Source organism: Spermophilus citellus (genome assembly GCF_964194105.1).
Source record: "Spermophilus citellus genome assembly, chromosome: 2".
In the NCBI taxonomy this organism is placed as follows: domain Eukaryota; kingdom Metazoa; phylum Chordata; class Mammalia; order Rodentia; family Sciuridae; genus Spermophilus; species Spermophilus citellus.
Genome location: NC_138183.1, coordinates 38626962 through 38639926, shown reverse-complemented (window position 1 = coordinate 38639926; position 12965 = coordinate 38626962). Strand labels below are relative to the sequence as shown.

General features: G+C 47.4%; 2 protein-coding genes across 3 annotated transcripts in view; one reads left to right on the top strand and one right to left on the bottom strand.

The window, feature by feature from the left end:
- DNAI1 (dynein axonemal intermediate chain 1) overlaps positions 1–2103 on the top strand; it is a gene marked incomplete at its 3' end in the record, with an annotated part of 34691 nt that extends 32588 nt beyond the window's left edge. Inside the window, exon 16 of the mRNA XM_081272340.1 lies at positions 2011–2103. Coding sequence (XP_081128466.1) covers positions 2011–2103 — 93 coding nt within the window. The remainder of the gene's footprint in view (positions 1–2010) is intronic.
- A 264-nt stretch (positions 2104–2367) lies between these two features.
- On the bottom strand, positions 2368–8752 carry ENHO (energy homeostasis associated). Of its 2 annotated transcripts, XR_014019507.1 has the most exons (3): positions 8691–8752; positions 4087–4768; positions 3010–3169 (listed from the first exon to the last, which is right to left on the bottom strand). XR_014019507.1 is itself a non-coding variant. In XM_081272610.1 (2 exons), exon 2 carries the CDS (start codon positions 3007–3009, stop codon positions 2779–2781), a length of 231 nt encoding a protein of 76 aa, XP_081128736.1. In that variant the 5' UTR covers positions 3010–3169; positions 4087–4518; the 3' UTR covers positions 2368–2778. The 2 variants fall into 2 exon arrangements, 1 of the variants encoding a protein (XP_081128736.1); XM_081272610.1 differs by lacking the exon at positions 8691–8752 and having other exon boundaries at positions 2368–3169; positions 4087–4518.
- Positions 8753–12965: the final 4213 nt, after the last annotated feature.

Here is a 12965-nt window from a genome sequence, read left to right as displayed (position 1 = left end):
ATCTGGTCTTAATTTAATGAGGAGAGAGGGGAAGGTTTAAGCTGGGAGAGCTGGACAGCCCTCTGGGAGAATGATGGTCACCCTTTGGGGGACAGGCACAGCAATGACACCATGAGAATGGTAGATATGCTCTGATCTGGGGAGGCAAGAATCTCACACAGGTAAATATGCTCTACCTGCTCTGATCCGGGGAGGCAAGAATCTCCCACAGTTCCAATTTCCCACAGAATAAGCATCAGTCATGATTGTGAGAGCTGGGATCTGTGTATTTGGGAACTCATCTCTGAGGACCTGAGCAGGGGACAGTGGGTGCTGGTATTGGTTGAGTTAGAGATTCCTGTGAAATTGCTATCTGATCCTATCAGCAGTCAAGAGATTTATACAAAAGGAAGTCCTGTGGGCATCCTTATTGCCCCTCCACTGTGAAATGCAGACTATCTACCCTTCACAAGAGGGCTTTACCACAGAAGCTCAGGCTTCTCTGCACAGGGAGCTTCCTGTGATTGCTGTCAGAGGTCAAGGACTATCTTACCTCAACTACTGTATAGATGGTAAACTGAAGCCCAGAAAAGCAAGGGACTTGCCCAAAGTCATAAAGGGTGTTAATGACAGAATTGGAATAAAAAACCAGGTTCCCTAAATCCCAGGGGATGGGGTGAGGCCAAGAAGAAAACAAGAACTTAATTTGGGAGGGAGAGTAGGAAGAGAGGAAAAGATTTCTTTGTCGCCTGCCTCAAGAGTATAGAGGTGAGGTGGGTAATGGCAAAGGCATCAGGCTGTAAGGGGCTGGGGAGACAGATTTGGGAACAGCTGCAAGGGTCAAACCAAGAGGAAATTTAAGCTCTGCGTGGTGTCAGCAGCAGGGATGGGCCAAGTAAGGGGCCTACTGGCCCTATACTCTCCTCCTACCTTAAAGCCCAGGCCACATCCAGGTTGGGCCTCAGCAGGCAAAGCTGGGGCATGTGCCAGTGAGTAGTGGCACAGGTGGCTAAGAGGGTAGGGGTCCAGGAACAGAGGGAAGGCAGGAAATGGCAGCTGCCCAGCCTGCCCCAGCATAGCCCACATCCCACTGTCTGGAAAGTAGGGAAAATGTAACTGGTATGATCTGCCAAAGAGTTCTTGGGGTCTTCAAGCAACACATACCCCAGTGTCCCAACTCCCTTTTTCTCAGGGCCCAACTTACCATTGGAAGCATTATGTGCTCTGTGGGGGGTGCAGGAAGGGCACGACAACAGTCATAAGCTCAGGATCTTCTCTTTTGAGGGACAGTCCCAGTCAATGACATCTGGAGTCACATGGGATATGCCACCTGCCCTCAGGGTCTCCTGATAACTTTCTCCCACCCTGCGTATATCTGACACAGTAGGTCTGGCTCCAAATGACACTCTACCCTCAACCAGACCTAAAAGTATTGACTTAGAGCATTAGATGAGGACACCTGTGGGCTTGTCCTCTTCCCTCTCCCTACTAAACCACCCATACCTATTTTTTTATTTATTTTTTTAGTTTTCGGTGGATACAACATCTTTATTTTATTTGTATGTGGTGCTGAGGATCGAACCCAGCGCCCCGCGCATGCCAGGCAAGCATGCTACCGCTTAAGCCACATCCCCAGCCCAACACATACCTATTATATCCTTAAAAGGTCTGTCTTTCCTGTGGAAAGTGTGGTTCCAACAGTCAGAACCTCCTCCCCGGAGTTAAAGATCTCCTTGGTCTGAATGGGGATGGACACTTTCTCCCATTTCTGCCAGCTTCAAACTCAGAGAATTCTAGCTGAGATTCAGAGCCAGAACCAATGCCTTCTTATAGGCCCTCAGCTGGGCCTATGGGTCACTTAACCTGAGTCGGGGAAGGCTCATGTGGGAGTTGGGGACAGTGGAAATCTAGAATTTACTGGGCAGAGGAGGAGTAGGGCATTGCTGCGGCAGGTTGGACAAAGGAGTCACCCAGAGAGAGACAACTCATTTCTCACCATTCTTCCCCCATGGACGTATCCCCTTTCCCCAGGAAAAGAAGGGCCAGGAAGTACAGAAGGGTCCAGCTGTGGAGATCGCAAAATTGGACAAACTGCTGAACCTGGTGAGAGAAGTGAAAACCTAAGGGCCTAGTCTCAATCCCTGACCCATTTCTTGCAGTCCTTGGGCTGGGTACCAGGGTGCCTATGCACCCAGCATACATGATTCTGCCCCTGATCGGGTCTCAGTATTTGCTTCTGAAGGTCCTAGCACATTACTTCAGGATTTGACCCTTAACCACCATGACCCTCCTCTTACTGTGCAAAAATAAATCTGTCTGGAAGTTCATCCCATGCCTTTAATTTTGCTACCACAGGGCCCCCAGGAAGAGAAGAATCTCAAAGTAGAGCCATAGTTCCATTTATTATCCAGCAAACAGTGGGAGGACCAGGGGAGGAGCCCACCCTGGACACCCTCCCATTATTGCCATGGGTTCCAATTTGCTTTCCCAACCTAGAGGGCCCAAAGGTGCTGAGCTTAGCGAAAGGGTAAATCCAGCCCTTGGCCCTTGAGATGGAGCAGAGTTCAGATGGCCCTGGCCCTAGCACCAACTCCTGAACCCCCACCCCAGGCCTGTCTTTCTAGGGCCACCAGAGCCTCTCTTGGAGCCAGGCTGGCTAGACTCTGGGCTTCTGGGTCCAGCTGTAAACAAGCTGAACTCCAAGTTCTGGACCCCAGGCTGGCTGAACTCTGGAATCCTGATTCCAGGATCTGAGTGGGGTAGACTTAGGTCCCAGGCTCCAGGGTAGGTCAAGGGCCTTCAGGGCTGCAGCAGGTAGCTGCCTTCATGGCTAGGCTTCTGGGGTGGTGGTGCCTTCTCAGGACAGGGGCCAGGGCTGGAATTAGGACTGGATTCAGAAAGAGAATCAACGTCGGCAGAACGAGAGTGGCAGGCCCAGCAGAGAATGACCCAAAGCAGCAGCAGCAAGAAGCCTACGAGGCCGTTGCAGACGATGGCGATGAGGGCCCCCTGGGAGATGGCTGCCCCCATGACGGGCAGTACCCTCAAATCAGTACAGACAGCGGAGCTGCCTCAATGGCAAGGCCCATGCCGAGGAGGGACTCCAATTCGGCCGCTTTCCAAGGAGGCTGTCCTGTCTGCTCACTCAGTGTTTCCTGGGCAGTGGAGATGCCCACCTGCAGTCCTGAGCCTGGGGGCATAGAGCAAATAAGAGGGTGATGAGGAAGGAGAGGTGGGAGAGGCCCAGGCCAAGAGCTCCCCTCCCACATCTCTGACCTCCCTGGCAGAAAACCTTGGGTCCCACAAGGCTCAAAGACCTCACAGAGCCAACACCCCCATCCTCAGGCCTGGCTCTGGGCACCTGGATGCTGGTGTAGCCAGAGTGGGGAAGCTGGAGTAGGCATACCTCATTCTAAGAGGTGGTAGACACTGACTGGCCTTTCCCACCAAGCTTCCAGCCCTCAAAGGTACCCCACCAGTGGGTGGGACTAAGAGTCCTAGGCCCAGAATGAAGGGGACTGTGACCAGCTTTAGTGTGGTCAGGGCACCTCCTCTCAAGACTGCAGCCAGCCATCCCAGGAGACCTGCAGAGGCGCCAGCTCACACAGAGGGAACTTTGTGGAGGCCCTGGCAAGCATGTGTGGGTTCTGTGTCTCCAAGGTTTTGTACCTAGGTGTGCCTCTCCATGGGACTTGTCTCTTTATGTCAGGTGTGTGTGTCTGGGTGTGTGGTTTTCCTACAGTTCCCCTGCTAGATAGGTGTCTCTCCTCTGCATACCTATATCTGGGATTGTGTGTGGCTGCCTGTCTCTGGGTAGCTCTCTTCACATCGGTGTGTCCCCATCTCTGAATGTCTGAGTGTCTCCTTTCTCTCCCAATCTGTTTCTGAGTATCTCTCTATCAGTCCCTGTGTGTGCCACTCTCTCTTCCCGGCTGTATCCCTCTGTCCTCGTGAACGTGTCTCTTTCCCTTCTTCGTGGGATCTGTCTTGGTGGTCTGTGCGTCTTCCGTGTGTCTCTCTTTGTGTCTGTCTCTCCTAGGGGCTGTGTCTCTTCCTCTCAGTCTCGGTTCTCTGCCCCGGTGCCCGCTGCGGGGGAGCCCCCCTTACCTGAGTTGAGCCCGGTGCGCGCCCGCGGGAGAGTCCGGGGCAGCGGGATGCTCAGCGCAGATTAAGGCTCGGGAGCCTGCGGGCGGGGGGCGGCGGGCGGCTGGCAGGGACGACGTCCACTCCCCCGGCCCTCCCCCTTGGCCGCGCAGCCTCCGCCGGCCGCTCCCGCCGCGGCGCGACCGGGGCGGCCTCTGCCGCGGGCGGTCTGCGGCGAGCCGGCACCTCCTCCCCCTGGGGCGGCGCCTCCTCCGCGGCCCCGGCCGCTAGCTAGCTCGCTCGGCGGCGCTCGGGCGGCGGCAGCGGGAGCTGCGCGGAGTTCGGCTGGGCTCGGCTGCGTTCGGCTGGGCTCGGTTTCGGCCGGCTGCAGTCGGCTAAGCTCGGCCGAGCTCGGCCGGCAGCAAAAACAGCGAAGGACCCCGCCTCCTGGGTGGCCGGCTGCCGGCAGCCCGCCGGGGGCGGAATCATCTCCACACCGCTGCCGCCGTTCAATTGGCTGGCCTCACCAAGTTCCAGCGCCATTGGTCGTGCGCTAGGGTGGGACAGGACCGCCCCTGGTGCAGGCGGGAGGGGCGGGAGGCGGTAGGAGGGCTGAATGGGCTGCTTGGTCTTGATCTGGCCTGGAAAGGGTGTAGGGTCGGGGCGTGGTCCACCTTCTAGCAGGGATTTCTTGCACCTTCCACATCTGGAAAAGCAACATCTCAACATCTGAGAAAGGCCAAGGCCTCTACGTGCCCTACACCAGAGGAGACGCGCCCCACCAACCACTGGGGAGAAGTCTGACCCTGTCATCCAGAAGGCCCTATGTCTCCACACCTGGGAGGACAGTGATCTAGGAGGCCCACTATGATACTACCCATACTCCCGCCCGAGTGTGGACCCTGCATCCTCAGTATAGAGTATTTGTACTTGGCCCTGCATTTGGTGGTCCTAGGAGGTGATGTGAAGATCTCTGGCAACACAGCTTCTTTGGATGCATTTACTGAGTTCCCAGCCAGGGTTGGTCTCAGGCTTATACTTTGCTGTGCTGTGAGGGAATCTAGGACAGAGGGGAGGGGAGTACCTAAAGAATTGCTTTGTCCTGGCCGGAATACTTTCAGGCCTGGTGGAAGTCCTGACTCTCCATCTTAGAAGGTCTCTTAAGAGGGAGATAACTTGGATGAAGCAGCTAGGGAGACCTTCTTCTCCCAGTTCCTCACATGCCAGAGGTTATTATTTTTGGTGCTGGTGCTGGGGGCATATACTCTTCTATTGAGCTCCCTCTCCTACCTCGGTGATTCTTAAGTGTTCTGATCTGGGCTCTCTTCTCATCTCACATATTCTTTGTGGGCAATCACATCCCTGAAGCTATATTTGGAATTCTAAACTCATAAACAGGTATCTACTGGAATCAGGTGCTGTTAATCCCTGGTTCTGCCACTTGCTAACTTTGTGACCTTGGACAAGTTCCTTAACCTCAGCTTCCTTGTCTATAAAATGGTTATAGTGATAGCTACCTCTCGGGGTTGTTTTTCACTAATTAATTTATACCGAACCAGCCACTTCTCAGCAAATGTCAGCTGATGTAACCCCAACAACCAGGTGGCTAAAAGCTCCCTTTCTCCAGTGCCATGAAATTCACATAAGACCCCAACAAATTCAGGTACTGTCCTGAAGAGGAGAAAGGGAAGAACAAAATGGTGAAATACTGAGCCATTCAATGCTACTGAGCTAAAGACTGTCTAAAATAAATTTTGGACCCTATGGAGTTTACCAGAATGGATTAATTTTAGTTTTCTCCCCTGTTACCCAGCAGGGTAAGAGCATTGTGAGGAAGATCAGATCAGTTACAGGAGAGAGAGGAGACATATCATTGTACATCTGAGTGTAATGTGAGTGGAGTTAGTGACCCAGCTGCAGGAGTTCACATTTTATCCTGAAAACCATGGGAAACCACTGAAGAATTTTGAGCAGAAGAGTAATGTGATCATATCCAGAAATTAGAAAGATGATTTGAGCTGCTGGATGGAAAGGGGTGTCAAAAGCCTTTGAGGGTGAAGGCAAAGAGTAAAAATGAGGGGCTGAAATGATGGGAATAGAAGTGAAGAGGTCAGGAGAACATTAAAGATATTTGGGAACTATAGATGGCAGAACTTAAGAGACTTAGAGAGTAAGGGAGGAAAGAAGGAAGGAAAAGTCCTAGATAACTCTGGTTAGTGGCTGCAGATACTGGAATGCCATTTACTGTGAAGAAGCAGTGAATTTCAGCAAGGGACTTGGTGGGGGTAGGGGAGGTGTTGATGAGTTCAGTTTTGGAGACTGGTGGTAGTGGTATCTGCTACTGCTGCTTATTTTTGGATGTAGTTTACAAATTCCTCAAAGTACTATGATAGGCTCATGTTAGTTAGATATTTAACTTTGGACCAATCAAGGGATGACAACCAAATGACTAACATAGCTCTCATGATAACCCTGTGGACAGTGGGGGTGGGGTGGTTTCCAGGAGAAGCGGGATCATGAATAAGCAAAATGGCAGGTGTTCACTAGGGTCCAGCCTTTGTTTGCCCAACACATACACATCATTTTCTATATATATGATTCCAAAAATGTCCCCACCTATTGTTGTTATAGATTAAATCTGGAATGTCCTCTCATGTATTGAAGGTCCTCTCATACGTCTCATATATTAAAGGTTTGGTCCCCAGCTTGGTGCTGTAGGGAGGTGGGGCATGCCTGTGAAGGGAATTGTCTCTTCTTCTTTCTCTTATCCTGGCCCTGAAGTGAGTGGCTTTGCTTTACCATGCACTGCCTGCCAATTGTGCTTGCCTCATCACAGGACCAAAAGCAACCAAGCCAACAACAGATCATGGACTGAAAGCTCCAAAAACTGTGAGCCAAAACAAAGTTTTTCTCTTTATAAGTTAATTATCTCAGGTGTTTGTTACAGTAATGGAAAGCTGACTAACACATCTACATAATCTAACCATCCCCCTGTATGTATGCCAATAAATTCACCTTCTTTCCAATGAGGAGCAACTCAGTGACACATCCAGCTACTGCTTCAAGGAGGTTCTATTGTAGGACCATTGTTCTTTAAAAACAGGTTATCTGGGTAATGGCCTGCCAGTTTGGTCTCCATGAGTTGTAACTATGGCTTCTAATAATCCCAATACTTTTTAACTGTCAAGAGATTGAAGCTGGCACCCAACCTGCTTCTTACCTATATATCAATCAGGATTCACGAGGTAGCACAGTCATTACAAACAACCCCCCAAATCTTACTGGATTCAAACAACAAAGATATATTTCTTGCTCATTCAATAGTTCAGCAGGTGGGGGTAGGTTGTTAGTTTTGCTCACTTGGTCGTTGAAGGATATCTTTAAACCAATCCCTTACCACCACACACATACACACAAAAAGTCCTGATGTTTAGAAATGGGAGAAATAGAGAATAAAATGGAGTAAAAAGGAAACACTGTGTATTGGTCACTAATCCAAAGCATTATCATGGATAATAATGAAAATGATAGCACTAGAAAACCTCATGTATCCGTTAACTTCAAATCTTTGGCTGTGTCATCAGTCAATCTGGTTGCCTCAGGTTTTGCCCACCTTGAAGAGATCCCTTATCCAATGTTCTGAGAGGACCACGGCGGAAGAGTTTTTTGTGGGGGCACTGTACTGATTAACATCACACTTTTGGGGGTAACTTAGGGTTTGTTCTGGGATTGAGCAATCATAAATTTCTGCATTGATGAGGATTAGGATTGAGACTTTTTTTTTCTCCCTAGATGATACAATTCTTTGTGGGGGTTTTGTTTGTGTATTTGTGCTGGAGATGCAACCCACAGCCTGGTTCTTGATACAGTTCTCTTAAAACCCTAATCAGCTGCCTATCAATTTTATTTTGGGGATTTTATTTGCTAATAAAATATTTTACTGATTCTAAAGGACTTTTTTTTCAGCTTAAATAACTCTGAAACAATGTGCTTTTCAACTAATGGCATGTAATAGTTTTTTAGCCTCTTTTTTTCTTGTGAGTTCACAAAATAACTTGCCTCTTGTAATTGATGGAATCTGAGATTTATTAAGTATAGTTATTTTGTCAGTCAGGGTCCTTTTTCACAAATAATAGAATCTTCTGTGGATAGTTGAAGCAGAAAAGGGATTTGTTAAACGAGATTATTTAACTCAGAATTGCTAGGAGGGCTGGGGAAATAGACTTGAGGCTAGCTTCTAGGAATAACACCCAAACCACACTATACAATCTGAGGAGGAAATCACAGCCACTGCTATTCTGAATACTGAGTACCAAGAGTTCAATTTGACTGCCAATTTTACAAGCTCTATGACACCTCTGTGGTAGGAACTCATTATTGCAGCCACTGGAAGACCATCACTGTTGCCACTATCACCCACAAAGCTGGACACTTGTGTTACTATCAGCAACAGCAGAGACTGAAGCTGGTGTCCAACCTGCTTCTTACCTATATACCAATCAGGATTCACGAGGTAGCACAGTCATTACAAACAACCCCCCAAATCTTACTGGATTCAAACAACAAAGATATATTTCTAGCTCATGTAATAGTTCAGCAGGTGGGGGTAGGCTGTTAGTTTTGCTCACTTGGTTGCTGAAGGATACAAGCTGTTGGAGGCCCCACCTTCTTATGATGATGTTGTCTTCTTGACATTAGTTTCATGGTTTGCTGTGGCAGGAGAAAGGAGTGAAGAAAAGCTTACACTGGATTTTGCCCACATTGCATTGATCAAAACAAATCTTGTGGTAATACCTAATATCAAGGGACACAGGAAGTACCATCTTCCTGGTGCTCTGAAGGAGTAAGAACCAGAGATACTGGTGAACTTGGAATGATTTCTATCTCACTTATATTGTTCATTTCCACATGGAAGTCTCACAGGTGAAGAATCTTGCCTGTAAATAAGTGGCAAGGAATGCTGGGCATCTTATTTCTGACTTCTATACTTAGGAGGCAGGATTTTTAAATGGGGGTTTTCCTACACAGAAAAACTATTTAAAAGGTAAAGGACTTCCATGAGTATAACAGACTTCTACTACCATAATCAACCCCCAAATTTTGTTGAATCATGTTTTCTGAACCTCCAAGAAGATCTAAGGCCTGAGCAGATTTTTGAAGTTTCTCTTTTTCATAGTACTAGGTCTGGGAGCTCTTTCAATACCTCTGATTATGCCTTATGGCTTAATGGGAAATTAGAGGCTGGAGTGCTAGGGTTGAAAGCCTTTCTTTTTCATCCTACCCTGAATGATGCTTTTATTTTTTTATGGGGGGGAGGACCAGGGATTGAACTTAGGGGTACTTAGCCACTGAACCAAATCCCCAGACCTTTTTATGTTTTATTTTGAGACAGAGTCTCGCTAACTTGTTTAAGCCCTCACTAAGTTGCTGAGGCTGGCTTTGAACTTGCAATCTTCCTGTCTCAGTCTCCCAAGCTGCTGGAATTATAGGCATGTGCCACTGTGCCCACCCCGAATGATGCTCTTATCTCATCTCATCCCAGTCAATGCTCTTTACAATGAGAGGCATCAGGGAAGGGATGATAAGAAGGCTTCCCAATCCTCTAAGTCTTCTTCCAGTGTATCTCCATCCTGATTGCTGAATCTGAGTTTCCTAATCAGGGTATTAGCATTAGAGAGTAGCAAATAACAGCTTGTGAAGTTCAGTAAGGCACATAATTATCTAATTCCTGGTAACACTAGGTCAAGAAGAAACAGATATTCTTCTCCAAGTTAAATGCATATTCTGTTTTCTCCTAACTTCATGCAGACTACCGTTTTTGAGTTACTCGTCTTGTCATCTTCAAGTGCTCCAGCTCCAGTTGGCACACGATCTAAGACAAGGGACAGTGGGCAGTAGTTCAACTAATTGCTTTGCTACAACATGAAAAGGACTTTCAGATCTCAGACTGGTATTAGAAGATCCTAACAGTAGAGACCCTCTACACAACTCATCTTAATTCCTCATTGTAAGATCTGTCATTCAGAATACTTCAGTACCCAATTTCTATGGTGCTGCAAGTCAGAGAAACCTAACTTAGACTAGCTTAGGCAAAAGCATTTATTTTCAAAAAACTAGTGTTTTGTGCCCAAGAACATGGTGGAACTTGAGAAAACTGGATCTGAGAACTTGCATGCCATTGGGACTCTCTACCTTTCTGCTCCTTTCTGGTTTGCTTCATCTGTTCTCTCCCTCCCCAACCCCATCTGTCTCTCCTTCCCTCTGTTCCTTTGTGTTTCACCCCCCCTCCTCCTTCTCTCCTTTCCTTTTATCTCTCCAAACTTCCAATGCTTCTTTAATCTTTTTCATAATAAATTCAGTTTTGACAGTTCTCAATCTTTGCAGTTTGTAACTCAGGTCACCATCTTCTTCAGTTCCAATTCCAGTCTAGTCTCTTAGTTCCAGTTCCAGTGTTCCTAGGGACTTGCCCTCACCAACCTGGCTTTGGTTGGATGCTAATCCCTGCACCAGTGATCTGTTGTTGCCAGAAGCTTCATAAGATTACCACAGTGAAAGGCAGCTCCTACCAGAAGGGTGCCATCCATACAAAACAAAGAAGCCCACCATACTAATATTTATGGATACAAGTAAAAAGATAAGTCTGCAAAGTAGATAGCAAAGCACCTGTCAGAGAGATAGAAGGAAAACCAAGATGGGCCAGGACTTAAGGAAAGTCAAGAAAGGACAGAGATTCAAGAAGGAAGGAATAGTCAACAATTCAGAATGTCCCAGAGAGGTCCAGTAGTCTGTAGAGAAGGAACCACCAGCCTTAAGAACAGGAAGTTGTTGGTTATGTTGGTGAGAAATAGTTCCAGTGGGCAGTAGAAAAATGGAGATGAAGTATATAGTGGAAGCCGGATTTTAGTGGTTTCAAGAATGAGTAAGAAGCAGATAAAATATAGATGATTCTTACAAGAGAACTTACTAAAAAAAAAATATGAGTAAGGAGAATAGATACAGAAAGACGTGGAGTCAGAGAAAGATTTTTTTAATATTTAAAAATCTCTTACATGAAGCCGGGCATGGTTGTACACACCTATAACCCCAGCTACTAGGGAGGCTGAGGCAGGAAGATCACAAGTTCAAGGCCAGTCTCAGCAACTTGAGATCTTGTCCCAAAATAAGTTTTTAAAAGGCTGTGATTGTGGCTCCGTGTGGGAATGTGGCTCAGTGGTAAGTGACCCTAGGTTCAATCTCTCTCTTTTTTTTTTTTTAAAGAGAGAGTGAAAGAGGAGAGAGAGAGAGAGAGAGAGAATTTTTAATATTTATTTTTAGTTCTCGGCGGACACAACATCTTTGTTGGTATGTGGTGCTGAGGATCAAACCCGGGCCGCACGCATGCAAGGCGAGCGCGCTACCGCTTGAGCCACATCCCCAGCCCTCTCTTTTTTTTTAATATATACTTTTTTTAGATGTTGATGGACCTTTATTTTATTCATTTATTTATATGCAGTGCTGAGAATCGAACCCAGAGCCTCACACATGCTAGGCAAGTGCTCTACCACTGAGCCACAACTCCAGCCCGCTAGGTTCAATCTCTAGTACCACACACCAAAAAACAAACAAACAACAACAACAACAAAAACTCCTATGTTTCTTTTTTTTTTTTTTTTAAGAGAGTGAGACAAGGGGGGAGAGAGAGAGAGAGAGAGAGAGAGAGAGAGAGAGAGAGAGAGAGAGAGAGAGAGAGAATTTTTGATATTTATTTATTTATTAGTTTTCGGCAGACACAACATCTTTGTTTGTATGTGGTGCTGGAGGATCAAACCCGGGCCGCACGCGTACCACTTGAGCCACATCCCCAGCCCTCTTTTTTTTTTTTTTAATATTTATTTTTTTAGTTTTTTTTCGGTGGACACAACATCTTTGTTTGTATGTGGTGCTGAGGATCAAACCCGGGCCGCACGCATGCCAGGCGAGTGCGCTACCACTTGAGCCACATCCCCAGCCCCCTCCTATGTTTCTTATATGGACAAATACTGATGGGAAGGAATCAAGAGAAAAGATAAACTTGATAGCTGTTTTTGTTGCTACTTACCTCTGCCCTGGGCTGTACAGACAGGCAAGCAGGATCAGGGACCAAAGCTAAAGCCCTGGCAGAAGGTGTGAAACATTTCAACCTTTTTTTCCCCATAGTAGAAACTAGAGAGAGAGGAGGTACCTGGTCCCGGTATTGGGTGATCTGTCTTGTGGCTCAAGGAGCCTCTAGGAGCTTGAGGAGGTACCTAGACAGAGAGGCCCTTGTGTGAAGAACAGAGTCACAAGACTGGAACCAATCCTGGGCCGGTGGGGGCAGGATGGGCACACAGCAGCTACACTCAAGGATAGGCAAACTTGCCATGTGTTCTGATTTCCCCATCTCAGAACCATGCCAATCGCTGTCCCCCACCCACCCACTCCCTCTCATCATCCCTGCCAAGCTGTCACCTTCTTTCTCAGCTCCACTTCCCCACATCCTTAGCTGCTGCCCCCGCCTTCTGCTCTCCCCATCCTTGAAGCTGGCTCACCAAGGTTACTTTCACCTTCTTGTCATATCCAATAAATATTTCTTAGTCCTTATCTTTGTTGGCAACATTTAAATTGTTGATTTTTTTTTTTTTTGTAATGAGGATTTAACCCAGGTACGCGTAACCACTGAGCCACATCCCAGCCCTTTTTATTTTATATTTGAGACAGGGTCTCAATAAGTTGCTTAGGATCTTGCTAAGTTGCTGAGGCTGGCCTTGAACGTTCAATCCTCCTGCCTCAGCTTCCCCAGTCACTGGGATTACAGATGGGTGCAATCCTGCCCAACTGTTGATCCCTTTTTGAAACTCTGTCTTCTCTTATCTTCCATGAAGGCGCTTTCTCTGGGAACATTTATT